The following is a 27,535-nucleotide window of genomic DNA, read 5'->3' as shown; positions in this document are numbered from 1 at the left end:
GCCTCTAGGATCACACCCCGGGCTGCAGGCGGCACTAAACCACTGCGCCACTGGGGCTGCCCTGCTTTCACCATTTTTGCAACAGATAAAACTGAGGTACTGTGTCCCTTGTGTCCACTGGCCTCGTCCAAGGCCACTAAGGAGTAAAATGGCCATTGAGTGGAGCCCAGGCAGTCTGACCCCCAAGCCCTTCATCTTCACGCTGCTTTGTCCTGGAAGCTGGCCTCCCAACAGCCTGGCTGGCTGAGGGGAGCCAATGGGTAAAAGGACCAAGTTTTTTTTTTTTTTTTTTTTTAAAGCATCTCTTTTTCACTTGTCACAGCAGACTCAGGACACTGCATGGCCAACGGTTCTCCTGACCATCCGACCACTGGTGACCTTGTGGTTCATCTCCACAGGTGACCTTTCCAGCCCAACGGGTCAGTCCCCTCGTGGCTGTTAGGCTGTAATTTCACTCTTCTCCCTCCCACTATCTACCTTCAAACCTCTTTCCCACTATTCATCTTCACATCCCTTTGGAGAGCGGAGGGCTAGTCACACCAAGCTGCGGGAGAGGAAGGAAGGACAGATCGGGATCCTTCCGCCCAGGCACATCCTGGTCATTGGCGGGGAGCAGCAGCCACATTCCAGGCCCCCAAGAGAAAGGCCCAAGAACGCCTCCCAGTCCCTGGCCCTTGAGACGGGGCAGCCAGAAAGTGCAAAGCGGGGAGTTTAAGTCCCGTCGCTGGCAGCAGCTCCCAGAGGCAGGGACGACGGACAGGACTACCCTTGCTGTTTCTCCTGCCCGGTGCCACGGCCCGAACGGACACGTCGCAGGCCTGTGTGTGATCCGTGTCTGCCTGTGGGGCCGGGTGGTGGGGCGGCGGCGGCAGGGTGAATTCTTGTCGTCTGTGGGTTTGTTTGTTTGTTTTCCCCATGGTGAATCTTCCTCTGTTCATAAGGAACATAAAACTGTGAAACTTGGGAACTAGGAGCCCAGATCGTGGGTGAGGTGCTCTCAAACTTCTTTTTTTCCTATTTACACCGCAGGCAAGAGGGAGCCTAAATAGGAAAACCAGATGCCTAACAAAAGCATACGGACTTTAATGGGGAGAAATGTCTCTGGTCAGCTTCACAACAAGCAAAGGCAAAACACGGTGATGTCAGCTCAAGTCTCCTTCCCCCGATTCTGGAAGACAGATCCTGTGAACCCACCCTTGCTGACAGGCACACACAGGGCTCCTGCCATGGGTCTCCTAAGGGGCTGTTCAGCCTTCAGAAGGCTTGCGTGTGGCACCAAATGAAAGGAGCCCGTGAGATCCACCCCCAAAGATTCCTCTTTCTTGAGGACTCTTTTTTTTTTTTTTTTTAAGATTTTATTTATTTATCCATGACAGATAGAGAGAGGCAGAGACACAGGCAGAGGGGGAAGCAGGCTCCCTGCAAGGAGCCCGATGCAGGACTCGATCCCGGGACCCCGGGGTCACGCCCTGAGCAGAAGGCAGACGCTCCACCACTGAGCCACCCAGGGGTCCCCCCTTTTGCAGATTGCCCTTTGGGTTATGGGGAGCCATAAATAGGAAGGACACAAATTATTGTCGCGGTTGCAAACGCCGGGTCAGGGCGCACATTCTGGGTCCGGGGTAGGTCCATCCCCTGGACGGACTCGTGGACAGTCAGTCTTACACTTGCTTCCACAACCAGGTGTCACGTTCACTTCAGGTCTGGGCAGGGATACGAGGGCCACCTGATGGAAGCACACAGCTGGGAGGCAGCTCCAGGACTGGATGTACACTGGCGACCCGTATCTGGGCCATGGGCACTTCTTAAGGCCCAGACTTGCTGAACCAAGGGAATGAGGCTGGTGCTCCCAGTCACAGACTCTCCCAGAGGACATTTCTGGATTGCCTCGGGTAGCTCTGCCCAAATCCCTGGGGCTGCATCTCTTGCCCTTGCTTCACCATATCCTAAAACCCTAAAGCCTCTTCCTCCTTCTCCCTGTACCCAGCCCCACCCACCCACCCAACTGGACGGTGCTCCCAGTGACCTCTGTCCCAGGGAGCAGAGAATGGTACTAAGAATAGTGCCAGTCATGGGAAGGGGGAGTTCGCATACTCAGTGTGACTCACAATGGTGTGCCTGTCTGGGGGCCCCAAGGCAGTCAACGGCGTCCTTCACCATGCTGCCCCGGGGTGTCACACATCAGGAATCCGGTGGCATCACTGGGAAACTATGCTTCTCAAGTAGAAACTCTCAGCCACAACAACAGAGGGGTCCCTGTTAGAAGAGAGTCTCTCTCCCCAGAAGTGCAGGAGGGAGGGCACCACACACACACACACACACACACACACACACACACACTGGCTGGGCCTCCAGCTCCTCGCTGGCTGCAGCAGGGGGATTTCCTCTGACTGCTTTGTTCTCCTCAGCTTCTGGGTAAGAGGAAAGTTCTTAGTACAACACTGGCAGTTCTGATTTGAAGAACGTGACGAAACCTTAGAAGCAAGAGTATCAGGTGGGGACCCTCAAGGCACTTCAAATCCAAGGTGTCAGTCTCATTTATTTTTAAAGATCTTATTTATTTATTCATGAGAGACACAGAGAGAGAGGCAGAGACACAGGCAGAGAGAGAAGCAGGCTCCCTGCAGGGAGCCCGATGTGGGACTCGATCCCAGGTCTCCAGGATCAGGCCCTGGGCTGAAGGCAGATGTTCAACCACTGAGCCACCCAGGTGCCCTAGTCTCATTTTTTTTTTTTTTTAAGGCAAAGCTTCAAGTAAATTCCTACTCATCTGGGTGATGCTTTAGGTCCCCTCTCCTCATCCAGGAACTAGAAGGCCCGTCATCTATCCTGATGAGGGTCGGTTATTTAAAATCCCCTGCTGCCCAGCTGCTGCGGTTGTTATTGTTTCCTTACTCTGAGTCTAAGAAGTGAACAAGTTCAATACATGGAAAGAGGCGCGGACAAAAATCCTAGTAAGAGCCTCCTGGCAATCATACTTTCCGTTGGACAGCCTGTCGGGTGTCTTCTCATTTTCTAGGCCATGGCCATGGACTCACTGCTGGTGAACAGGGTGCAGGACTGCACTTCAATTTTTCTTTTTCATTTCAACAGCAAGACCTCACCTGGTCATCGGTGCCCCAGCATGAGGCTAACATGTGAGAGCTGAATTCCATGCAGACGGAGGTCAGCACGGGCCAGTCGCGCTCTCCGGGAGCCTTCTCTTGGGGTACGCCTACCGAGACCAGCCTGAGGGTGTGTCTGCCCTGGCCCATCTCTCTTATCACTAGTATATATGCTCTCCAGGGCAGAGGGGGTGTTTTTGCCGGGGTGCAATCCAAAGCCTAGGTGGGGGTCTCCCCAACAGATACCAACAACCTAAAGGCGACTTGCTGTCGAATGACGCCAGTTGTTAGCTCCTTGCGCGCACAGGCTACATCTTTCTGACACCTCTTTTCTTGGTGGCAGGTATGGTGTTTGGGACAAGTGCTCAGTAAACATTTACAGGCTCGTACAGCTGAAGCACTCGTCCTCTGCAGGAAGGTGTAAGGATCTGAAAGGCTACCCCAGCTGCTTCTCTCTATTAAACCCTATCTGGGACTAATCAACATGAGTGACTCCCAGGCTGTTGGATCAACACGTTCCCCAAAATAAAAACGCCCACACCACCTGTCCTTTGGGGATTCATTTGCTACTTTGAGAAGTTAATCTCTTCAGCTTGACTCTAAAAGTCAAATCAAATATCTCAGTGTGGGCAGGACACCACATTTATTTTAACCTATGAAACTCTCATGGTTGGTCACCCTTGCAACAGGGTAGACTCTGCTCTAAGAGCACACATCTGGCAGGTGGTCCTAAACCAGAGGAACGGGGCCTTGACTGGCCCCTCCCTTCCACCCAGGTGTCTCTACCCACAGCCAAACGATGATGGCAAAAACAGAACACCCAAATCCAGAAATGACCCATCTGTTCACAAATCTATCTTCCCCTCCTGCCACTGCAAAGGTGCCCACCGCTGGTGGTACAGGGGGTGACCCCAGAGTCTAGGAAGCATCACGCCCTTCCTGTCAACCCCCTTCTAAACGATCATTCACAAAAGATCTATTTCCACTAAGTCCTTATGAAACAAAGTTGGGTGACGACCAGGAAACATCCTGATGAGTTCTTGCCCTCCTTCTCCTGACAGGTGCTTGCCCTCTGAACCAAACTCCACCCAAAGCTGCAAAGCTCTTTTGCCTGAGAATGAATAACTAACTACTGCATGGTTTGGCCACCAAAGCACTGGTGGTCTTTTCAAAGACTTTTAAAAGAAAAGGAGGGACAGAGATTGCTTGATATTTTGGCTTGGGTTTACCTCTGTAGGTACCTTTTCCCCATTTCTTCTGAGTTATGCCCTTCCTTTGACTCAACCCCAACCCGATGTCCTCTCATCTCCAATATGATCTAAATATGGTACGTTCCATAACTAGTCAACAATGCCTCGGCTCAATGAATCACATGGTCCATCAGGAAGTTCCTGTATCAATCGCTAACAACTCAAGGACCAGCAGTTGGGGATACAGGTTCTAAAAATTCAACACACGGCCACAAAGAATACTATCTGACGGGTCCCCGGAGAACACCCTCCATGAACATAATGGACAATGACTTCATGAACTTGCATTTATTTATTGCTCAAAAGAGCCAGTAGCTCACAATGGAAGCAAGACAGAAAACAGCTCTCGAATCAATTAAAACCAGCCTTTGATGTCAAGTCCGTGTCTCTGGCACGTTAGAGCAAAAGAAAGGAGAAAGAAAAAAAAAAAAACACTGAAAATAAACCAACATGTCAAGTGGTGGAAAACTGAGAGATGAGAGTGGACGGTACCCTAAGAAATCAAAAAATATATACGCCCAAGGAGTGCCCCAGGTGGGGAGGTCAAGCATCTAGCACTTTGATCCCACTTCCTCCCTGATTCGCTGCACGATCTTGCACAACTAATTTAACCTCTCTGGGCTTTAGTGTTCCTGTCCCTAAAACGGAAATAGTTATCCTTGCTCCTCCCTACTTGATAGAAATGTAAACTGAGTCCCTGTTATCAAAAAGAATACATAAATATAAATTTATACACACATACACGTATATAGAGAGGCAACCACAGCGTCCAATATAATATCAAATACAACAATGGGATTGAACAGAAGAACGAAACAACAGAAAATGTATTTTCAAAAGCAGAGTTTTCAAAGAAAGACAGATTGAAAGGATGACATTTTTTAAAAATTAAACATAGCGAAAGCACTAGATAAAATTCAATTATTCTTCCAAGAATTAAATTGGCCTTTTAACATGGCAACTTCGGAAAGGGATAAAGTTGCAGGTTAAAAGAAAGGTTAAAGTCTATAACTGCGACATTTAAAAAAAAAAAAATACTGTACATGAGAAGGACCAGTGCAGATTTGTGATAGTCAGGGATAACTCTGTGAAGTTCTTGCTCTGATTCAAAGTAGGTATGCACAAAAAAGAACAGATGCAAACTGCTTTGCAAGTGAAAGTATCACAGACATTTACGGTTTGGGGAAATCTTGGCCACAGACAGACTTAGATCCTCTTTCCCCCAATGTGCTTTTTCTCCCTAATCATTTATGCTCCTCACAAAGCCTACTCCACTGATTATTATGTAGGGCCGACCCAGCAGGGATTCAGCAGCAGAGCTCACAAAGGTCGGGCCTGGAGTCTGGGCCTAGGGACACATCCCACAGCATGACCCGGAGGGAAAGCAGAAAGTCCCGTCCAGCTAATCGATGTCCAGGACAGGCCGGGCCACGAGCCCAGGCTGCCCCACCTGGAACAGGCGTACTTGAGCCTCCACCCCCATCCCTGCCCCAGCCAGCTTGTGCTGGTCCTGAGAACAAGAGGGTTACACGCGTTTAGTGAGCCTATGGAGGAAAGACCCTTGTTTTCACTTGGGCTCCTGCACCTGCAGGTGCTCAAGTACACCTGTGTGGGGGTGGAGGGAGAAAGGAGACTGGTCGTCTCTTAAAGGGGCAGCCTGGATTCAAATGCAGCCACCTCTTGCCTCCCAACCCAAGGGCTCTGGGGAACCATACTCAAGCTACCACTCAGCCTCGGACAGAGAGCTGGGGAAGCTCGTGTCAGGAAGTGGGTTCTTTAGAGCTTTTCCTTCTGATGTCTTCTAGGTAACTGACTGTTTTAAGAAGTCACCAGAAATGGGTTAGGTTTGGATTTGAGGGTATGGGGTGAAATTTTGTTAGAAACCAAAGAAATGCGTTTTCAAGCCAATGCAGAGGTCTATAGAAACTGCCTCCCGACGATGATGTATCTAGGTAACAGGAAGAAAGAAAGATATGTGCGCTGATTAGGATCAGAAAGTAGAATCTGGGGATTCTGAAGCCTGTCCTTCCTCTCCGTAGGCTGAGTGCAGGCTCTGGAATTTATTTTGTCCTAGCAGTGACGCTGCCCCTGCGGATCAGGGATGCGGGAAGGGACGAGCGAAGTCTTGGGGAGGTGAGCTACATCCCCATCGGGGCATTGAAGTTTTCCAGCCGTCATCCGGAAAATAATTTCTGAACGCCCCTCAAATGTAAGGCGAGGTAGCCAGACTGGGTGGGATGACAAACAGAACGTGATCGACAGCCAAAGAGGCAGCAGAAAAAAACACGTTTTGTTCCACCATCGTGCGGAGAGCTGAGCATGTCCTACCTACGCCTGGCTTTTAAAGAAGAAAGGACCGAGAGCTTAGCCTTGAGAGGCCTTTAGAAAAACCTGCACCCACCTCGCCTCTGAACGTCAAACACCTCCACAGAGCTGCGCCCTGCGAGCACCTCTCCAGCCAAGAGCGTCCCAACCTCCCTGCGAAGTATGAACTTTCACATTCACTCACCTTAGGAGAACTTTCACTCTTGTGATTCTCAGGGAGAGGTGAGTCACACGCAAGACAATGCCATTTGCCTTGTTACAGTCGACAATAGGCACCGAGCTCTGAGGCCTGTCACCGGCCCCCAGGAGCACGGGGACTGGGGTCTTGAGCTCTGCTGGACAACTAGCCAGACAGAAAAGCCGGGCTGGCCTCTCTGACAAGCCCCGTCCATCCGTCGGGTCTGACGGGACGGTCACCCGAGCTGTGGCAGCCACGACAAGGTGCTACTCAGACCTCCTGCTGCAGGAGGAGGCGCTCCTCCACTGGGCACCCTTGACCTGGGGATGCCCCGGGGGCCTGGACAAACCTTTCTCGGAACCGAGCAGCAGGTGGAGGCTCTTCCCCATTCAGATTCTCCTTCCCTCTTCCTTTTCCAGGTGACGGACCTGCGGCAGGGCCTCGGGGCTCCCCTGCCTGCCCTTCACAGATCTCCCTCACACCCCAGTAATATTTCTCGCCCGTCTCACCACATCGTGCCACCTGCGTCTTAGCAGACCCAAAATAACACACCAACATGTCCACTAAAAGTGATGATTTTCCTACTACTTGTCTGACATTGTGAAAAGCTCTGAACGGTATCTTCCTTGTGGTTTTCTGTTGGGACTTTGGGCTAGACCCTTCCCCCCCGCCCCCCGAACCTTGAGTCCCTCGTTTGTACAATGAGAATAACCGATCCTACCTCATGAGGTTGTTGGCGACAGTTTAAAAAAAAAAAAAAAAAAGTAAATGAAAGAGGCTGGGGCATAGCAAGAGCCTAACACACATGTGGGGTGAGCAGAAATAGCTGAAATGACCTAATCTGACGTTAAATGTCTTCTGGGCCCTAAGTCACTGCCACGGGTGACTGCAATCCTCTAAATAAAATACACGGTCCCCTGACCTCAAGAAATATAAATACGGAATTATATCGGAGGGGCACCTGGCTGGCTCAGTCAGTTAAGCGTCTGCCTTCAGGTCAGGTCATGATCCTGGGGTCCTGGGATTGAACCCTGAGTGGGCTCCCCGCTTCTCCCTCTCCCTCTGCCTCTCCCCCCGCCGCTCATGCTCTCTCTCTCTCTCTCTCTCTCTCTCAAATATATAAAATAAATAAATAAAATCTTTATTAAAAAAGAATTAGGGGCAGCCAAGGTAGCTCAGCGGTTCAGCGCCGCCTTCGGCCCAGGGCGTGATCCTGGAGACCCGGGATCGAGTCCCACGTCGGGCTCCCTGCATGGAGCCTGCTTCTCCCTCTGCCTGTGTCTCTGCTTCTCTCTTTCTCTCTCTTTCTCTCTTTGTGTGACTCTCATGAATAAATAAATAAAATTAAAAAAAAAAAAGAATTACATTGGATGGATGGAGGTTGGAGAATATGGAAGCGTGGTACCAACCAGCACTTGAGAGGGCTTGCGGTGGCCTAGCGGGGGTCCTAGGTGCTTTCTGCAACACCCCGAGATGGTACGTGCTAGTGTTAGCGTGTCGCCGATAGGGACACTGAGGCACAGTGACATCCGCTTGCCTGAGGTTGCACACAGTCAGCGGCAGAGCGGGGACACACTCAGGCCTGGGCTCCCGCAGGGGCCCCTCAGGCCTCAAGGCCTCCGGCTCGGCTGCTCCCCCCGGACTCCCGGGGGGCAGCCCCCCAAGCTGCAGGCGGCGTGAGGATGGCCGCAGAGAGGACGGAGACGACGGCCGGGGCCCTAGCGTGGGGCGGGCCACCGGGGGGGAAGGAGGGCGACGCGGGGGCCTGGGCGCAGCCCGTGGGAGCCGTCCACGGCCGGCGGGGCACAGGGACCAGGTCCAGAGGCCGCGGCGGAAACACTGGGCTTCGAAGGCACGACAGGTGGGGTGTCGAACTGGAGACAGAGCTGAGTTCCAGAACCGTCACCACCCAGGTCCATCGCATGCAGTTAGGTCTTGTTCCAGGAACAGCGACCCCCACACGGTGAGGCCTCGGGGTCCCTGCCACCCCGAGCCCACGCGTCCACGCGGCCCCGATCGCTGGAAGCAGAGCCAGCAGCGGAGTTGGGTGGGGGGACGGCCCTCCCGGCACTGCTGCCCCCCAGCCCGGCGGCTGCTTCCCTCCCCAACGGCCGCTGGACGCAGGCGCCTCCTTTTCCATAGTTTTTAAAAGACATTTCGAAAAAGGAAAATGAACAGTGAGGCCGAATCCGGCCACTCGTGATCTCTTTCTCCTCGCGGCAGAGGGGCAGGAAGGGTCCCCAAGGCCGTCAGGAGGCAGAAACCGGGGCAGCGCCCACCCGGCCAGTGCTAAGTGCCCAAGAGCCTGCCCCCCCCCCCCGCTCCACGCCATCTCCCCGCCAGCCTCTCCCCAGGGAGATGCCCCCAAACCATCCCACGCCCCCGCCCCCTACCCAGGACCCACAGCCAAACACAGCACCCAGAATGGGAATCCGCGCAGCGTCCGAGGTGCTGGCGGGCAGCAAGGTCCCGCTTAGGCCCAGGGCTCAGCCTGGCTTCCTGCAACCTGCGGGTCACAGGGCATCGGAGCCAGAAAGGGGAGCCCTCCTCTGTTGCTGCCCTCCTCCTCTCTAGGTCTCGTCCTCCTGCCCAGTCAACTGCTACCCAAGGATGCTCTCTATGGAGACCGTGGTGGCCAGCCCCAGCTTTGCCTGCCCCCAAGAACCTCGGGGCCCGTGGAAAAGGCAGCAAGCACCCCAAACGGGGACCAGGGTTCTGTGTTCAGGCCAATGAGTTCTTTCTTCTCGACTTTGGTCAATTCACACTCTCTTAAACTGACAGCATTTATAGGCAGACACTAGATTCCAGCGCTTGGCTTGGGTAGTAATCCTCCCTTGGCCCCCAAATTAAAGAGCCCTATGCTTCTTTAAGAACGTAGGCACCTGGGTTTAGGATTTTAGAACTCTCTGCACAAACTGATGCTGCACTATAAACTTACTCTGGTGACCCCTCTCCCCTTTCCTTATCAGTAATGAAGACTCGTACCAAAAGCTCCCTCAGCTGCTATTTGTACCTGAGTACCTTGAGACTTTTTTTTTTGCAACCCAGTTTTCCTTCAGAAAACTGTGATTTCAGGTAACGCTGCCAAATCTCAGGTTTCATTCTGAATTGAAGGGCTTTGAAGCACTTCCTTTGCAATGAAGCTGTTTATTTTCAAAAACATGTTTTAGCAGTAGCTCTGGGTTACTGAAGCCTAAAACTTAACTACAAGCCAGAACTCCAAGGTTCTGGGTTTAGCCCAGGGACTTTCTTCCTATAGGACCTCAGACTGGCTCTAGAGCCACCTGTTATGGGGCAAGATTTCTTTCAGGCCAGAAGCAATTTGAGAGGACCTACAGGGAATGTGTGGGGCTTCTTTATCTACAAGACTAGCACTCGTGTGTGTGTGTGTGATGCTTCATGCAAAAGTATTTGAAAGGTGAATTCCAGATAACCCAAATTTAGCCATAAGGAAAATGAGGGACTGTATTTTCACAAATCTGCACAGCACTGGAAGACCAAATTCCCTGACAGTTAATTGATGGCTTTGGGCTTAGCCCTTTTCAGGCTTCAGGATGAAAAAGAGATCACCTCATTGAGGATTTTGCAACTCTAGGTGGGGACATACTCAGGCATTGGACAACAATAGCCTTACCACCAGGCCCGCCTCAAGAAGAGTTGCAGAAGTGATAGAAACAGATGCCTTATCTGTGGCAATGCCTTATCTGTCTGGCAATCTGGAATGAAGTTCTATGAAGGTGACTTATAGGCCAATAACTCTAGACTGAAGCCAAAGACCAGCACTATGTCCTACATACCTCTAACCCACATACACACGGGGCTAATTGCTAACAAACGGGACACGAGGCCCCTAATCTACTATATGAAAGCAACTGAGATAAGCAATGAGTATGCTCATTCTTTAACATGGAGATAGATTTCACCATCGAGTGAGACATCTGGCACTCAGGGTTCAATTCAGGAGCTACTTCTGGGCACACGGCAATTATACAGTCCTGAATAACTCACTTTTTGTGCCTCAGTTCCATCATCTATAAAATGGGGCTGGAAGAGGAGAGAATACTACTTGACAATACAGTATATTCTTCTGTAGCTACTGCAACTTGGGGGGAAAAAAAGTCAAAAATCCCTCCATTTTTCAGGGATCTGGAGAACATTTTCTTTAGGTCTATTAAATAGATAGAAAACACTGGGCCACTTCTCTCAGATTGTTTTGTAATTAGATGGGGTTCATAATGTATCTTCAAACAAGAGAAAATGGAGCTTTCTGATTGTATCAGTTTGATAACCGTAAGCAGTTCACAGTAAGGTAAGAAGGTACATTTTGGCGGAAGCCAGCATTGCATTTGATGTATTCTTAACTCAGCTCACAGGCAGGCTTTCAAGCCATGTTATCTGCCCCCACATCTTGACCTAATTTAACAAGTTGCCATGGGAGCCCAGTGAAGGTTGATGCAATTTTCTTATCTTCGGAGGAAGAATGTAACTGTGCAAGAGAATGTGAAAATTCAGTTTCTAACTGATTTCCACACGTACAGTGCAGTAACTAAGACATCATATGAAGAAGTGAAATGTATTCCTTTGAAGGTGATGCAGACAAAGGCCCCCCGCGTGTAATGGCAGGGAAATGACGGTCTTCCCGAAGGCTCCGTGCAAACACACTGTAGTCCACGCCAAGCAACGGGGAAGTCAGGGTGCAAGTGCTCCCACGGTGTGGCCACACATACTCTCGAGTAATCGGATTTTAAGGGAATGAACAAAAAGGAGGCAGAACTTGAGACAGAAAAGAGGCCTGACTTTTATAGGCCATAGAAAGTTTGCCAACACTCATACGATGCGCTCCGCTTTCCAAAGCACTTTTCCATACTTTAGCTCATCCTCACACGTCTGCGCACGGTCAGAGCCCCATTTCTAGGAATCCCAGGCACTGCAAGCTTCTGGGCTGGTGGCGGGGGCTGTGCGGGGATGTTCCATCCCCATTCCCACTCCCTGGGATGTACCTGGAATCATTAGGGACCACAACGAGGGTGCAATGTGAGGGCAAGGGAACCGCTAAGTAGAAGGAGTTTGCAGTGTGGACAGATGTTCGCCAGGCACTGAGCCCAGGAAAAACGTCACCAAAATTTGGGCTGCCCCCCACGTGCCTGACACAAAATCCTGACCTTCATTCAGACCACAACATGAAGAAAATTCAGGCCAAGTCTAAGGATGATTCTAATATCTTGAATGTGACAAGATAATGAACCCCCAAGGGCAACTGGCCTTTATCTGCACTCAACATGTGCTCAGAAACATTTGCTGAAACAATGGATTTGTTATAACTGAGCTCCCCACACCCCACGTCTGGTACAATGTCTAGCACTCATTAATTAATTGATTTAGTTAAATTTCATTTTCACAGATCTCCCACCACCAAGATAAGGATGTACACTTCCACTTCACTAAAAGTAGAAAAGGGTACAAGGTAAATTTGCCTAAAATCACACAGTGTGCTACAGCTGGGGGGGGGGGGGGGGGGCGCGGCCCAGGGTAGTTCTGTTTTCTGGGCTATTGTTCTTACCACCATCCGAGATGGTGTGAAAGTTATATCCCCAGGGTCAGAGAGCAACACTGGATAGTGAGATGCTTAAAACGTGCTTTTTAATTCAAGGGCCTACTTTAGTCATTGAGGCCTTTACCTGAAAGTCACCTTCCCTTTTCTTCCACTCACTGACTGTTTGATTCCCTTAGATAGAGAGACAGAGAGAAGAGAGAGACCGAGGGAGGGAGAAAGAGACAGCAACTTTTAAAAACAACCCATCTGGGGGCACCTGGGTGGCTCAGTGGTTGAGCATCTGCCTTTGGCTCAGGGTGTGACCCCGGGGTCCTGGGATCGAGTCCCACATCGGGCTCCTGTGAGGAGCCTGCTTCTCCTTCTGCCTGTGGTCTCTCTGTGTCTCTCATGAATAAATAAATAAAATCTTTAAAAAATAAATAAAAATAACCCAACCAGAATGAGAAGTGACATCCACTATAGCTCAGACCTCCAGGACACACCTGTCTTTGTGCTGAAAGAACTTTCTGAGGCTCTTATCTCTCTGGCTCTGAGTCTGGATCACCAGAGAAGCCTTTCGGGTAGCATCCTGGTGTTGGCTAACTTGAGGGCAGTTCCTGTCTCAAATTTGTATTTCATATGTGTTCCTAGTTCTTAGAATTTCCAATTCATCCCTTTCTGTCTCGCCGTGAAACTGGGACACTTGGAAAGATTCTCCAACTTTCAGGTAATTCTTTCAAGGTACTAAGATCGTCAAAGTCAAAACACTTTAAGTCACCCTTGTAGACCATTAGCGCTGCAGGCTTCTCCCACATAGAAAATGTGTAACTAATACATGTAATACTTTCAGAGGGGCTTCTATCTGGGGTGGAGATCAGCCTTTTGCCCTTCCCAGAAACTTCTAGATCTTCAGCAGTGGTAGCCAGGGATCCTGACCAGAATCTCATCCCATGAAGGATGACCTCAACCATAAGGCTTCCTTTGGCCATAACCCAGACTTTGGAAATTAAAGTCAGTTTACTCAATCTTATTATCCACAAAACTACCCTAAGTAGCAAATTTTTCATTATGTCATTCCTAACAGAGAGAATGATGAAAACTGCCATGGGAGAACAATGGTTGTGGCTGCCTGTGGTTATAAGGGTGAGGATGCCAGAGAGAATACAGAAGTACTTCCAATAAGGACAAAGTCAGGGTGGAAGCTGAAGAGGAGCTAGCCTTTTACCCCTGGCAAATGGCAGACATGACAAGAACAGAAGCAAGCGCAACCCAGTAGAGACACCACCACCTCCAAAGCCCACAGAGTCCTGCGGTAGGTTCCTTGGCCTTTCCTTTCTCCCCCTTATTAAACTGCATTTTTCCCTTCCTTCATCACCATCCAACTGGAGTCTGGGCTTAAAATACCTAGGAGCTAAAGCTACAGAAGCCAGCATTCTTGCACATCTTGGAAGAGACTGAATGAATATGCATTTCCTCCTCCCAGACATCATTAATGGAAAGGGGCCACCTCTCTAACAGTCTGCTGTCCAGAGATGGGAGAGGACTCCCTTGAAAAGTAGCACGTTTCCACATACTAGCAACGTTTGAGCAAAGACTATGGGAGTCGAAAGAACAAGGTAGGGGACCTTCAAGTGCCTTTCTGGGTCCTGACTCTATATAGACGTTGTCACTTCCTCAAAACTCAGAGGTAACTCCTGAGCACCTCTTCATGCAGTGAACTGCATTAGGAGCTACGTGGAAGGCAGCATGAAAGGCACACTCCTGATCTTTGAAGGAGTAATTTCCCTAAGCCTTTCCTAGTAAAACCCTGAGACTTCCCATACACAAGAATAAGGATCAGATAGGTCCCTCCCTAGAAACACAGGTAGGATTGTTTGCCTCCATCCACACAAAGGGTCCCCACATGTCTACTTGCCGAGGGCGGAGTCAATTATAAGACAATAGCGGCCTACCCCACAGCTGAGTCATCAAAGCTTAAAATAAGCTCCACTCACAACACAATTTCCAATTCTTAGAAAACACTACGATCCTACAGGAAGGATTTGATAGTTAACACATGAATGCTCCTTGGATATTTCTCGGATCCACTCTTCAAATGTCTCCAAGCGTAGGCAGCATACATGCTAATGACTCCTTCAGACAATGAATTGTTTCATTACCAGATTCTCAATCAAAGCCTAAGCTCTCAACATACATCTTCCTTTCCCTATGCTCTTTCTTTATTCACCACTACTAGAACTTTCACTCCTCAAAGAAAATCAATACTAAAGCTAAATGAGGGGGAAAAATAAACACACACACACACACACACACACACACACACACACACACCAGTTTCCTAGAGAGGCCAGGATCTAGACAGAGTATGGGGTGACTGAGGATGCTTTTCCCATCTGAAGAGCTAGCCTACTGAGGACCCTACTGCAGAAAAATCTGGAGTGTAAGCCCTGCAACGATGCCTTTGAGAGAGAAGTTCTTTCTACCACTCTTGGAAATGATCCCCTGGGAGACAGAATGATGCTGTTTACTTCTAAAAATCGATGGCTAGTCACAGAGTGGTGTGAGAGACTGACCAGACCTCCTAGAGTCTTCTTCTCCCCACTCCTCCGAAATAGAGAGAGGTGGACTCCAGTGCCTAGGAAGATGCACTTGGTGCCTCGTACGGAACGGAGCCCACCCATGGCCAAGAGCACACAGAGGCTGCGGAGACAGGGACAGGGCACCTACCTGTGTAGCCAGCCAGGGCAGCAGCAGGGATGACAGGCTTGTCCTTGTTGAGGTCAGCACGGTCACGCACATAGTCCTTGAAGGTGCCCTTGGGCTTGTGGTTGGGCAGGGCGGCTGGATAGTCCTCTGAGTCGAAGCTGTCATAGGAGGGGACGCGCTGCAGGCTGTTGAAAGATGACTGGCTGCTCCAGGACTGGGTGAGGCGGTCACAACTGTCGTAGCTCTCCACGCTCTCAAAAGAGTCCTGGCCCCCGAGCTTACCTGGAGGTGAAGGAGGTAGGAAGAGGGCAGGGGGAGGAGGAATTGGGAAAAGACAACTGTAAAAACCCTCTTGGTGAGGACGGATTGCCAATCAGACCCGCAGGAGGGATGGAAGGAGAGGCCAGTGGAAATGGAAGCTTATGGGCTGAGTCTGGGGAAGGATGCCACCGTGGGTCACAATCTGCAGGCCCATGGCCACTGTGCTGTTTTATGTTATAGGCCTGAGGACAGAGATTCAGCTGCAAGCTGCTCATATCTGTCAGAGGGAGACACCAGTGTTTGGGGCCTCAAGATCCCTAGAGCCGGAAATCCAAAAGTGGAGCATCACACATGATATTACGGAATTTCTGGCTGACGTAGTAGACTCAGCGAAGAGATGAAGAAATCGGAGCAGTGTCAGCCTCAACTCCCTATTCCAACTCAGGCCAACGAGTGGATTTCAAAAGGCCCAATTTGGCAAAGTAGTTTGGTCATAAGAAAAAATATTCCGTTAGACTAAGAGCAGCATGACCTTCCTTGACCTTGGAACTTAAGTGTCAGTTTTTAGCATTTTTTTCCAAATACTATTTTAAAACGAAATATACACCCTGCCTCCATGCTTTCTCAAATAGAGAAATAAGTTATGAGATGCTTTTTCCAGGAGATTAAAAAAACACACATACAACCACTATCGCTCTTCTAAATAGAAATCCAAGTTCTTTAGCCCCTCCAAGTACAATTTTGTACTTGAAACTTATACTTCACTGGGGGAGTGTGGGCAATAAAACACAAAGGAGTTGATTAAAGAGTTAAGGTCCATAGCAATGTCAGAAATCCTTTACTCTAAGAGTTGCTTAAGGCATTCTTAACTGACCACAAGATCATGCAAGTTCATTAATTTCCCAAACCAGGTTATAAACAGCTGCAACGATTGCATAATAGCTCCTAGAGAAATTTCCATTGGCAAAAAAAAAAAAAAAAAAAAAAAAAAAAATGCCATGAAAAGGGAGACTAACCAAAAAAATAAATAATTTGGAGGAAAATAAATGTATCTAAAAGCTGAAAAGCTCAAAGGAATATTTTCTATGTTTCCCTCTCAGACACTTTTCAGGCAACCTAAATTAAATCACGGGAGTCTACATGAGCATCTCAAGTCAGCACAAGCCAAGGGGCAAACGGATGTGACAAATGTGTATGTAGAGATACTAAGTCAGCTCTCAATTGTTCAGGGGTGGCTGGTCCTACTATAAAGTTTAAATCCCAGAATAAGGTTGGGTGATATAAGCTAATAGGGGTGGGTTTCTGGCATAGTCTCCCCCTCATAATACTAGGGATTGGTTAAAACAGTGGAATTCATATATTTAATTATGGTGTCCAAACCAAAATTAAACCTACCATAATTAGGAGGGAAGATACGTTGCTCATAAAATTTAAACAAGCAACCAAAAAATCCAAGATAAAAGGTATTCCGTTAAATATATACTTTTCGTAAAGCCCCTGTTGTAGATTTCCTGAACCTCTTATCCCCTCCAATACTGCTTTTAACAGAAAGGTATTTATCCACTTAATCTCATTCCTTCCTCAAACCATCCATTCAAAGAAAAATAATCTCCAGAAGGCAAACTGAAGAGCTCCATGGGTTACTGGCACCGCCTACCCAGTCCACTGGCACGTTTGTTAAGTTTTTTATTATCATAACGAATGAAAGAATTGTCTTTTCCAGAAATTCACATGAAGAAACTCAAGAAAACAGCCTACAACCAGAATGCAATAGCCTCTTTTTAACAGAAAAAAGGAAATGTTGTGGCATCTCATAAAAAGGTGCTTGCTTAGACCAGCTACCCCTCTTAATGGTCATCCCACTTCTTTGTGAGGCAAACCCACCACCAGCCTAAGAAAGAGAAGTCATCTTTTCATGAAGAACACCCCACCACGGCACCAGTATGTAGGCAGTATTTATGTTCCAATCTCTCTCTGAAACGATTCTATCTCTATCAGTCACTTTTTTATTTGGCACGGAGGGCACGGAGACTGGAGTTTCCACAAGCAGGAGAGCCGAGTTTCCAAGGAGCCCCAAGAAGCAAGGGCACTAAACTAGGCCATAACCACCCTCTGGCAGCCTCTCAAACATGAGCCAAATGTAACTCTGTTGAGAGTTGCGGTTTATAGCAGTAGGCTGCTTTCATTTTAGCTCTATTTCACAATCCTGGAGCTGGGAACCTTCGTTTACGGGTATTCTCTCCAAAAATGGGTTGAATCCAACTGGATTAGGCACTCAGTTAGGCTACTGTGCTCCTGCAGGGAAGCATGTGTCCTCTCAGACGTCCACTGGCCAGCTTCTCTGTGACAGGTCTCAGAGCACGGCCCTTCCAGAGCCATCTGACTCCCCCAAACAGACCTCAGAGCACTCTACATAGCAGACGGGGTGGCCCCACAGCAACCCGCTGGACAGACTGGCACAAAGACAGTACTCAGAGTCCAAAGACATGGGACACAGAAGCACTTTGTACGCTACCATGCAGTACACGGGCACCAGGATGATTGCTACTAGTAATCAGCTAGCGGTGAGGCCTTGGGTCTAGCCAACCACACCACGTCAGACGCGGTCGGCCCCCAGAAGATGTCAGGTCTGCAGGACTCCTCACGTGCCAAAGCAGCCGTGAACAACGAGGTCTTCCTCTCCAGTGCACATGGCCAGGTTGTTGCAAGGGACGGGCCGCGAGGTCAGAAAGAAACACCTCGTGCCCCTTGGAGCGGGTCACTGCCTGGTCCACAGTCACAGACGTGGGGTTGGAAGGATGGTCAGGACCAAAACCCAGAACCAACAGAAGGGGCCGGAGGAGGGACAATCCCACGAAAGCCAAGCCAGACGCGACTTAAAAACAAGGAGACAGCAGAGCTACCCAAGTAACGCCGCGGATGAGCCCAGCCCTCAGACCCGGCCTCATCACCTAGATGTACAGAAAGCCCCAAGAGAAAGAAAGTCATTTTGTTGCTTTGACCTGCCCGAGAGAAAAAAAAAAAAAGATACACATACATGTGTGTATATATTTAAATAGACTTGTATCCAAAAATAAAAAAGTCAGAAAGGGGAAGGCAAAACTGGTCCCACCCATCCCCTTCGGTCTGAACACAAACACCCTGGGGCCCTGAGAAGGAAGATTGCAGGTTCAGATTTTGCTAGGGACTTTCCCTCTGCTCATCCTAGGGCCTGCTGGGAGGAAGCGTGAGGCTGACACTCGAAGAAGACGACAATGTGTATGGCCCCCCAGTGCCTGTACAGTGATTCTTCAAAGTAAAGATGTCTTTGGGCTCCCTCCTGAGAGACTCAGAAGAGGCAGCAGGGTCAGCGCTGAGCAGAAACCACTACGGGGCCGGCCAAGCCTGCCTTCTGTGACCAAACGCCTCAGCGCTGCTCACATGAGCTTCCCCTGTTCCTCTTCCTGTTCATAGCTTTTTCCCCTAGATCCACTGGAAAAGTCTTTTTTTTTTTTATTTCAACTCTCTAGAAATCGGCTAGTTCTTCCTCGATGAACGAATCCCTCCTTACAGAGGACTGCACTTTTCTCAGACACAAAACAATCTGGACATCTGTTCAGGCGGGCTGCGCCTCTGAGCGTTCATGTCCTGATCTTAAATTTGGGTGTACCTACCCTTTTGGTTTTTGTTTTTTTTTCTTTGCTTTATAAAGTCAGTCAGTTCTATTTTGAAACGCTTACTTCACTGTCAGTGAATATTTTACCATTGTCATAATAGTCATGTCAACAAGAGTACCTTCTTTTGGAAGCCTCTGGCCACCTCTTTCCCTGGTCCTCCAGCTAAATACACACTTTCACCACACTGCTGATGACCGGTTCCAAATAAACCGTTGGTTAACCATCTTGTATCTTCCCAAACCAAAGAAGTCACAGGAGGCTAGAGAGCCCAGGCTGGGAAGCAGAGGTCACCCAGATACCAAGCCGGGGTCTGCAGTCTGCCGTGGGATTACTCTGGGAGGATCACTAGGATGCATGGGAAGCTAAGGGCTTTCGAGGAGGGTCACCTGAACCATTTGTGTCTTCCCCAAGCAAAATGCTCTCAAAGAAGATAAATCATACCTTAAAAAAACAACCATCTTCAACTAGACTTACCATTTAATAAAATGTTTTACCCAAATAGTTCCAAGTCCACCATGGACACATGGTCTTTGCCATCACGGTAGACTTGGCTAAACTTCCATGTTGGAAAGCTCTTAGAATCTAGACATTCTAATGGAAAGGCTGAAACTCAGGGCCCGTGGCAAAGGAAAAAAGATGGGGCCTGAAAAACTCACAGGTAATTCTTGGAAACCCAAGAGCTCCTAGAGAAGAAATCTGACCTACCACGACTGGTCCTCCCCATGCACATGTTGTCTGGGGTTACAACTTCTTGTTTGATGGCAAAGTAGTCAGTCTGCAAGGTGTCTGTCTGCAGAGGGTCCCGGAGAATGACCGAGGGGTAGTCGTTCTCATACTTGAGGGAGAGGAGTTCCTCCGAGCTGATGGGATGGAGTGTCTGGTAGGACTCTGTGATGAAGCTAGGCTCTGAGAACTCCGAGGGAGGAACGCACTGAGCATGCTCGATACCATAACCTGGAAACAGAACATGTGCCGTTGGAGAGAGGGCCAATTTGTACCCAAAATAAATAGGCGGGTCTTCACCATTCACAACAGCCCCACAAGATGAAAACAAACTCTGCCTTAGAGAATGAAAGGAACATATTTTCAGTGAGAAGGGCCTGGGTGTTTAACCTTGCTCCACTACTTAACAAGATACTTCCTTGACAAGATAACTTCCCTTTTCTGGCTTAATTTACACATCTCTAAAATAGGGATGATTGCAATCTCCCTCAGAGCGTTGTGATGAAGAGCAAATGAGGGCATATGTGTAAAAGGCCTACCGATACCTCTGGCACATGATAAACTCTTGGCATCTCAGTACTTAATATCATTGGTGTTATTAGAATAAAAATCATAATAAAGTAAAAGGGTAAAATGAAAACAAACCTGCTCAAGACTCCGTTTGAAAGCAAGGCCACTGGATAAGAACAGCCCTACCCTAATGCTCTTCTGGCCACCTCTCCAGTATAGTTACGTATCATCTATTAGAAGGGAGAAGGCTTTGTTTTCTGTAATGGAATCTGAAGCTACATGGCACAGTCTCGAGGAATGATCGGAGGCAATGTTGTCATAGCTACTAGTAAAAGGGAAAGAACAAGAGCCACAACCAAATCCCTAACCCAAACCTCTGATGGCCACCAGGGCACACAGCATCAAGTAAGATCAAAGTTCAGGGGTCAAGTCATGGGCCCCCCACATGGTTTTCCTGCTGAAGGTATCAGGAGAGATCCTGGTGTGTAGTTAATAAACATATCAACATGTAGCTAGGTTGAAGCCTCGTGCCTCGTGGAGATAACAAAATAAGTGACAAAGAGGCTACATTTAAGCCAATATTATTTTCCGGAGAATCACCACGAAACAGCCTGAGAGCATCTGGGTCAGGAATCCTCCCTCTCCTAGGTTCCCACCATAGCAAGCCAAACGAGAGAAGAGTGGAAGAGGAACTTACTAATGAAGTAATCCGAGGTATAGCGGGATTCTGGATAGGTAGGGTTGACTCCATTCACTTGATACGGTTTCACATCCTCTGTAACAGACGGGGCAGGGAACCAAACGAAAAGGTCAACATGCAAGTAACGTTTGGCCTACGAGGACCTTGGACACAAGGGCCGCAGTGATCTCAGTCCCTCTAAGAAATCGGCATTTTCATTAACTGAGCTGGTGTCTGAGTCTACCCTGACTGGGGCCTTGTCTAGAGATGAGATCACAAAAGTATGGCTAAGTCTATTATTTCAGTAGCTGCAAAATGGGATTTAATATCTTGGAAGCAGCACCAGTGAGTAATCTCTAAGGGTTGGGAAGGCATCCCACCCTCATTCTGATGCACGCATGTAACACATTACCATCAGAGGCTTCAAGACATCTGGGGAAGCTACCCCAAATCGGTCCCCAACGCTCAAACTGATCGGTTCCAAAATTTTTTCAGAAATATATTACAATCTTTAGGTAGGTAGATTTTATAGCCTCCACTTCTTCCAAAAGCTGTCTAGTTTTTGGGTTGTTTTTTTTTCCATCACCCCCAGATTTCAAGGGGTAGGCCCAGAGAAGAACAGGAATACTGGGAAGGTGACAAGTTGGTGGATATGGCTGGGCTCACGCAGAGACAGAGGACAGTATCACCAACTGCTGTTGGCAACCAGGTGCCACCTCCCCTTGGAATGAGAAAGGAATGGAGCACAGACAGGCCCTCCGCCGAATTAAGGTGAGCTCGAGGATCCTCTCATCACCCTGGAGCCCAATGGGTGTGACCTTGACCATTGTATGGAGTGGTCTGATTCTATTTCACTGCAAATCAGACATAAAGAGGGAGTGTTGGCTTGGGTTTTTTTTTTTTTTTTCCCTCGGGTATCTGATAGCTCATTGGGAGCAGAGATTGCTGGGAAAACAAGTTTATGCCTGCACAGAAAAACAGTTCCCAGTTGAGATAAAATGATTAAGCTTTGCTTTAGCAGCTTATCAGATTGAAACATCCCTGTACCTTTGGCCCTCCACCCCACCCCACACAGCTATGTTCTGGGGCCCCGTTGCTCTAGTTTGATTACAGAACAAAAGCAGGAGCCGCCATGCAAACTTCTTGCTGTGGCTCTTCAAGGATCTAAGCAGAGAGGGTTCATACTGCCTCTCCCAGATGAAAATGGGTGGGATGATGGGATTTTGGTTCCCCAACATTCTCAATGATTTCCTGATCTGCCTGCATTCTCTCAAACTGTTCCTCTGCAGGAAGGTAGGCCACACCTGTCTCAGGGGCCCAGACGCTCCCCCACGAGTCCATATTATTACACAAAGAACTCAGGGCAGGAAGTTAAATCGAAGAGACCCAAGTTTAAGGAAATGAGTGATCTTGAGGAAACCACCTAATCTGCCCTCGTTTTACAGATGAGGACACCAAGAGTACATGCCCCTCTTATCTCACAAGGACTGCTTTGAGAATCCAAAGAGAAAACGCATCTTCAGGCACTCTGGAAACCAGGAGCTGCCACAGACTTATTAATGGCAACTGTGATCACAGCCCCTCCAGCGCACCTGGTCGCTCCATGGAGCTAAGTAGAGGCCAACAGCGTATTAGGAGAATATATTTGGGTTACACGGTCTGGTAGGATCCACTGTTGTGTTTATACGCCAACGGTTACATCGGATGGGTTCTGAGCCTGCCCTATCTTTTCCCTCTATAAACAGGTCACTCATGTCAACACACAGGAGTGGGCGTGTGTGCAGTTACGCGGACACCAAGCTTCAGGAAGCCTGTTCCCCCGCCGGCCTCAGCGGTGGCAGCCGCAGCAAGATTCACCTAGTTCTTGACTGTGTTTATTTATTTATTTTCCAGCAGAAGCTGAAGAGAAGGAAGAAAGATAACACTCCTGGGCCCAGAGGAATCTAATTTGGGGCTCTCCTGAGCATTGCGGGGTGGAAAATACCCTGAAACAAAGGAAGGTATTATATGGACTAAAAGTGCTAATCCTGAGCTTTGCTCCCTGCCCCCAGCGTCTGCGCCAAGGGTTGGAGCGGGTGACCACAGGGAAAGGGTGGGCCTGGGTCAGGGAGGGCAACGGGCTTCTAGGCTTACAGTCAGCTGGAGGGCACCGCTGACTGCTGGTAACTGCAATTTATTTTAAGAAGAAATTCAGAAAAATAAGTGCAAAAACACCCAAGTTTGCCGCCTGCTGCTGTTTCTATACTCAGCCAGGACTGTGGTACATGAGTCACTTGGTCCAAAAAGGTTGGAAGAGGCTGGTAGGGGAGGCCATGTCATTACAAGGTTGCAACACGGTATCCTGATATAACCCCAGCTGCTGCTCCAGATGAAAAAGGTAGCCCACACGACTGCAATTCCACCCCAGGTAGGGGGCAGAGAAGCCAGTCTCAGTAATTAGCTCTGAGAAGCTAAGCTTTCTGGTGGATGTGGACAGGTGTCACACTGCCATGGATCAAGGGAATGTGTTTTAAGGTGGCCAGGAAAACAAAAACAACCACCAAAAAAAACCCCGTCTGACACTGCTCGAAGAGCATAGGAGTCTAAAGTAAGGACTGGGATCAGAATTTTGCATATCAAGAAGCTTTGGGAGCGCAATCTTGCGAAATATTAAAATCTGAACCTCCAATACGTAAAAAGAAAAAGAAACTGACATTTATTGAGCACCTGGCACATGCCAGCCTGACGTGTCTCGGCAGACCCTATACGCTGTGAGAAGACACCCACAGGTAATGGCATCGACATCCCACCAGGGGCATGTTCCCCTACCTACTGCCGCAGCAACCCCACGCAGCTTCCACCTCGCTCTGTCCCCACACCATTACCTTTCTGCAGGATCTCGAGATGTTCCCACAAGATGTCCCCAACGAAGTCTGGGGCCAGCTCGAGAAAGCAGTCTTTCCCTAGTGCGCAGAGGGCTGCTCCATTCATACAGAACTTCTGGAAGTCCACACCTTTCAGGCTGAACTCATTCACAGCCCACATCACCCAGTCCCGAACATGGGTTTCTGTCCACTGCCGGGGGTCTGAGGAAAGGGATCAAAAGACAATCCAGCAGGTCAGCTTTTATCTCTTGCCCCAGCATCAGGGAGGACATTCAAGGATCTGCACTCGCTGAGGATCTTTTTCTGATTTACAGATTTAGGAAGCACCAGCCCTAGAGGCACGTCGCGGGGCACCTTCCATAACACTCCTCCCCACACTCAGCATCTCCACCTTCTCTATCCTGCCAGCTAGGAGGATCACTACCATCAGCCAAAACGTAATACATGAGTAAGTCTCCACCCTCTATTCAGACATAAGTTCATGAATCTCCTCTCTCACTGCCTTATTTTCATGAGGCTCTTTTTTTTTTTTTTTTTTTTAAGTCCAGGACCAAGGAACAAAATGACTCCTTTCACAACAATAATAACAAAGTCAAATGTGTTCTGGAGATTGCACTTACCTACCCCTGCCCTTAACTGTCATAACTGACCTGAGATGTTAGCATTAATCATTTTTATCTTAGCGGACTGTGGCTAGTAATAACCATAGCAACTAGTAATAATAAGTCATTCAAGTGGTACTTAGTCATGATAACATTATCAGGTGCCTGTATCCATTATACCAGACACCCTGCAAGAATGGGGCACATCAGGGACCAGATAACATATCCTCTTCCTGCGGGGCCTGAGGTTGAACATGACTACGCCAGTGTGGTCCTTAGAGAGCTCGGAGGATGGCAGGCAGGCTGTGGTGCTCACATCGCGCCTGCTGTCCAGGTCCCCCCCACTTCCATCCAGCAGATGACTTCATGAGATGCTGGGAAAACCCAGGGGTCAGAATTCACTTTCTTCCGCTTTGTGATCCTAATAGGATGTTGGGCACTGCTGTCAGCCAAGGTCTGTAGTGACGTAGTATATACGTGAGAAAAGGTTTGGAGGTATATCCACAGACTGACTAAGATGTGGGTCTGACTGGGCTAGGAGCTGTGGAGGGCATTACTCTTACTCAACAGAAAAGTGTTCTCTCTGCTCAATTGTTCGGGAACTGTTGCTTGCTGGAGGCTTAAGTGTTCTCCAGTCATTTGTCCTTTCCGACAACTCCAGTCCCCTTACATTCCTGAATAAACCCTTTCAGATGAGAACACCCAAGCATAAACACATTTCGCCAAAGCACATGGAAAAGAAAAGAGCAATCAGTTAAATTCCAAGGAATCTAGCTCACTGGGTTCATCCAATGATGGCCCAAAATGACTCTAAGACTGTGTTTTCCAAGATTGACTGTGCTTTGGAATTACCAAGGATTGCAACTTCTTGGGTCTGGGACATGGTCCGGGCTGTGGAATTTTTTGAATATCGTGAATCTCATGTGCAAACAAGTTTAGGAACCACTGTCCTAAGACCAAGATGACAGTGGCAAAACCTGGGAGATGGGGAAGCACTGGCATGTGCCTACGATGGCTGGAGCAGACGTCTGCAGGCAGCGGCAGGTGCTGTCCGACGTGTGCTTAGTCATAATGTCTACCTCACACTACAGCTGAGAAAACCAACCTCACCCAAAAGTCTGATCCCATCCCTCTCTTTTCCCATCAACAAAACACACCTTTTGGAATTCCCAGTCGTTGCTGTTCTTTAGAGAAACCACTGAAAGTAGCTTTCAATGCCTGAGACATCATTTCTTTGCTGCTTGGAGTTAATAGTGGTACATCAGCACATTCCATATCTGTAAGGAAAAGAAATGCCGTATGAATAATAAAAACAACACAGGCGATGAAGCTTAGCTCATCTCACTGCGGCCATCATTAAGCAATAGATACAAACAGCAAATCATTATGTTGTACACATGAAACTGATATATGCTAATTGTATCTTAATTTTAAAAACTAATAGGCAGTTAACCACCCATAAAATATGATAGGGCATGAATGGCCTGAAGAAGGCAAGCTGAGAAATAACTGTACTACACGTCCTCACTAGGGCAGGTAAAATTTGGGGGGCTTTCCACAGCATGGTAGGCCCCTTAAAAAAAAAAAAAAAAAAAAAAAAAAAAAAAAAACCTGACTCTTGCCTAGAATGTTCTGCATCCTCGACAAAAAAAAAAAAAAAAAAAAAAAAGCTCATTCTTTTTGCGTAGCTTTACTAATTCACCCATAGTCCTTACTCATCCTTCACATTCAGTGAGAGTATTAATGTTGCTACCTACTTCCACGAAAAGGAAATAACAACATTCATTCACTCAACAAATCAATATTGAGCACTTGCTGTGTGCAAGGAATTAGAGAAGCAAGCAGTGAGCAAGACAGCAATGATCACTGCCCTCATGGAGCTGGACGTGAGGACATTCTGGCAGGGGATCAATCACTACAAAACTAGCTGCACAATTAAACATTCAAAATCTCAATAAGGGCTTCGTAGGAGAAGCAGAAGAGGAGATGTTAACATGGAACAGTTATTCCTGCAAGTCTGGGGGAATCAGAAAAGGCCTTCCTCAGGAGAACAGATGCCTGACCTGAGATCCAAAACACACATACTAGTTTAAACAAGAAAAAAAAAATACTCCAGTAGTTCTCCAAGTGTGGTCCCCAGAGCAGCTGCATCAATCATCACCTGGAAATTGCTAGAAATGCAAATTCTCAGACCCTCTCCTGACCTCTTGAATCAGAACCTCTGGGTGGGGTGGGGGACTCCAGAAATCTATGCTTTAACGCACAATCCAGGTGATCCTAATGACCATCCTCATGGTCCTAGACAAGGGGAAGAGCACATATGAAGGTTATGAAGAGGGGAGTAGGAGGGGAAACTTGGTCCATCTTAGTATCAAAAAGATTTATGCAGTTGGAGCAGAAAAACCAGGAGGACAGTTGATTAAGAGGAGGGGGAAAGACAAGCATGGAATCTGTTCAGGCATCCTAGTGGACATGAAGTGGTACCATGCTGCAGTTTTGATTTGCATTTCCCTAATGACTAATGACGTTTAACATCTTTCCATGTGCTTATTGGAAAGCCATTTTTGTATCTTCTTTGCAGAAATGTCTATTCAAGGGATTGTGCTCATTTTTAATAGAGTTGTTGGGTTTTTCTTGTTGAGTTTTAGGAGTTCTCTATATATCTGAAAGAGTTGAAGTGGGGTCTTAAAGAGAGATCCATATGCTTATGTTCACAGCAGCATTATTCACAGTAGCTAAAATGTAGAGGCAGCCCAAATGTGTACCAGTAGATAAATGGATAAGCAAAGTGTAGTATATACACACAATGCCATGTTATTCAGCCTTAAAAAAGAAGGACATTCTGACCTGAACTATGACACGGATGAACTTTCACATTATGCTGAGATAAGCCAATCACAAAAAGACAAATTATATGAGGTACTCAGAATAATCAAATTCATAGAGACAGAAGGTAGAATAGTAGCTGCCAGAGCCTGGAGGGAGAAAGGGAATGGGGAGCTGTTGTTTAATGGGAACCAAGTTTCAATTTTACAAGATGGAAAGAGTTCTGGAGGTGGATATTGGTGATGATTGCACAACACTATCAATGTATATAACTCCACTGACCTGTACACTTAAAAATGGTTAAGGTGGTGAATTTTA

General features: G+C 48.1%; 1 protein-coding gene across 7 annotated transcripts in view; it reads right to left on the bottom strand.

Annotated features, from left to right (window-relative positions):
* Positions 1-27,535, bottom strand: part of ETS1 (ETS proto-oncogene 1, transcription factor) — a 130,110-nt gene that overhangs the window by 7,636 nt on the left and 94,939 nt on the right. For 5 of the 7 annotated variants that reach the window (XM_025464936.3, XM_025464939.3, XM_025464940.3 and 2 more), the window contains 5 exons: positions 25,549-25,668; positions 23,790-23,990; positions 20,944-21,021; positions 19,719-19,967; positions 15,118-15,378 (listed from right to left, as the gene is read on the bottom strand). In XM_025464936.3, the coding sequence (XP_025320721.2) occupies positions 15,118-15,378; positions 19,719-19,967; positions 20,944-21,021; positions 23,790-23,990; positions 25,549-25,668 (909 nt within the window). The remainder of the gene's footprint in view (positions 1-15,117; positions 15,379-19,718; positions 19,968-20,943; positions 21,022-23,789; positions 23,991-25,548; positions 25,669-27,535) is intronic. The other 2 variants (XM_025464942.3, XM_025464945.3) reach the window with 1 other exon arrangement.

Source organism: Canis lupus, chromosome 5 (genome assembly GCF_003254725.2).
Source record: "Canis lupus dingo isolate Sandy chromosome 5, ASM325472v2, whole genome shotgun sequence".
NCBI classification, from domain to species: Eukaryota; Metazoa; Chordata; class Mammalia; order Carnivora; family Canidae; genus Canis; species Canis lupus.
Note: the sequence above shows the minus strand (reverse complement) of the source record. Positions and strands in the feature narration are given on the sequence as shown.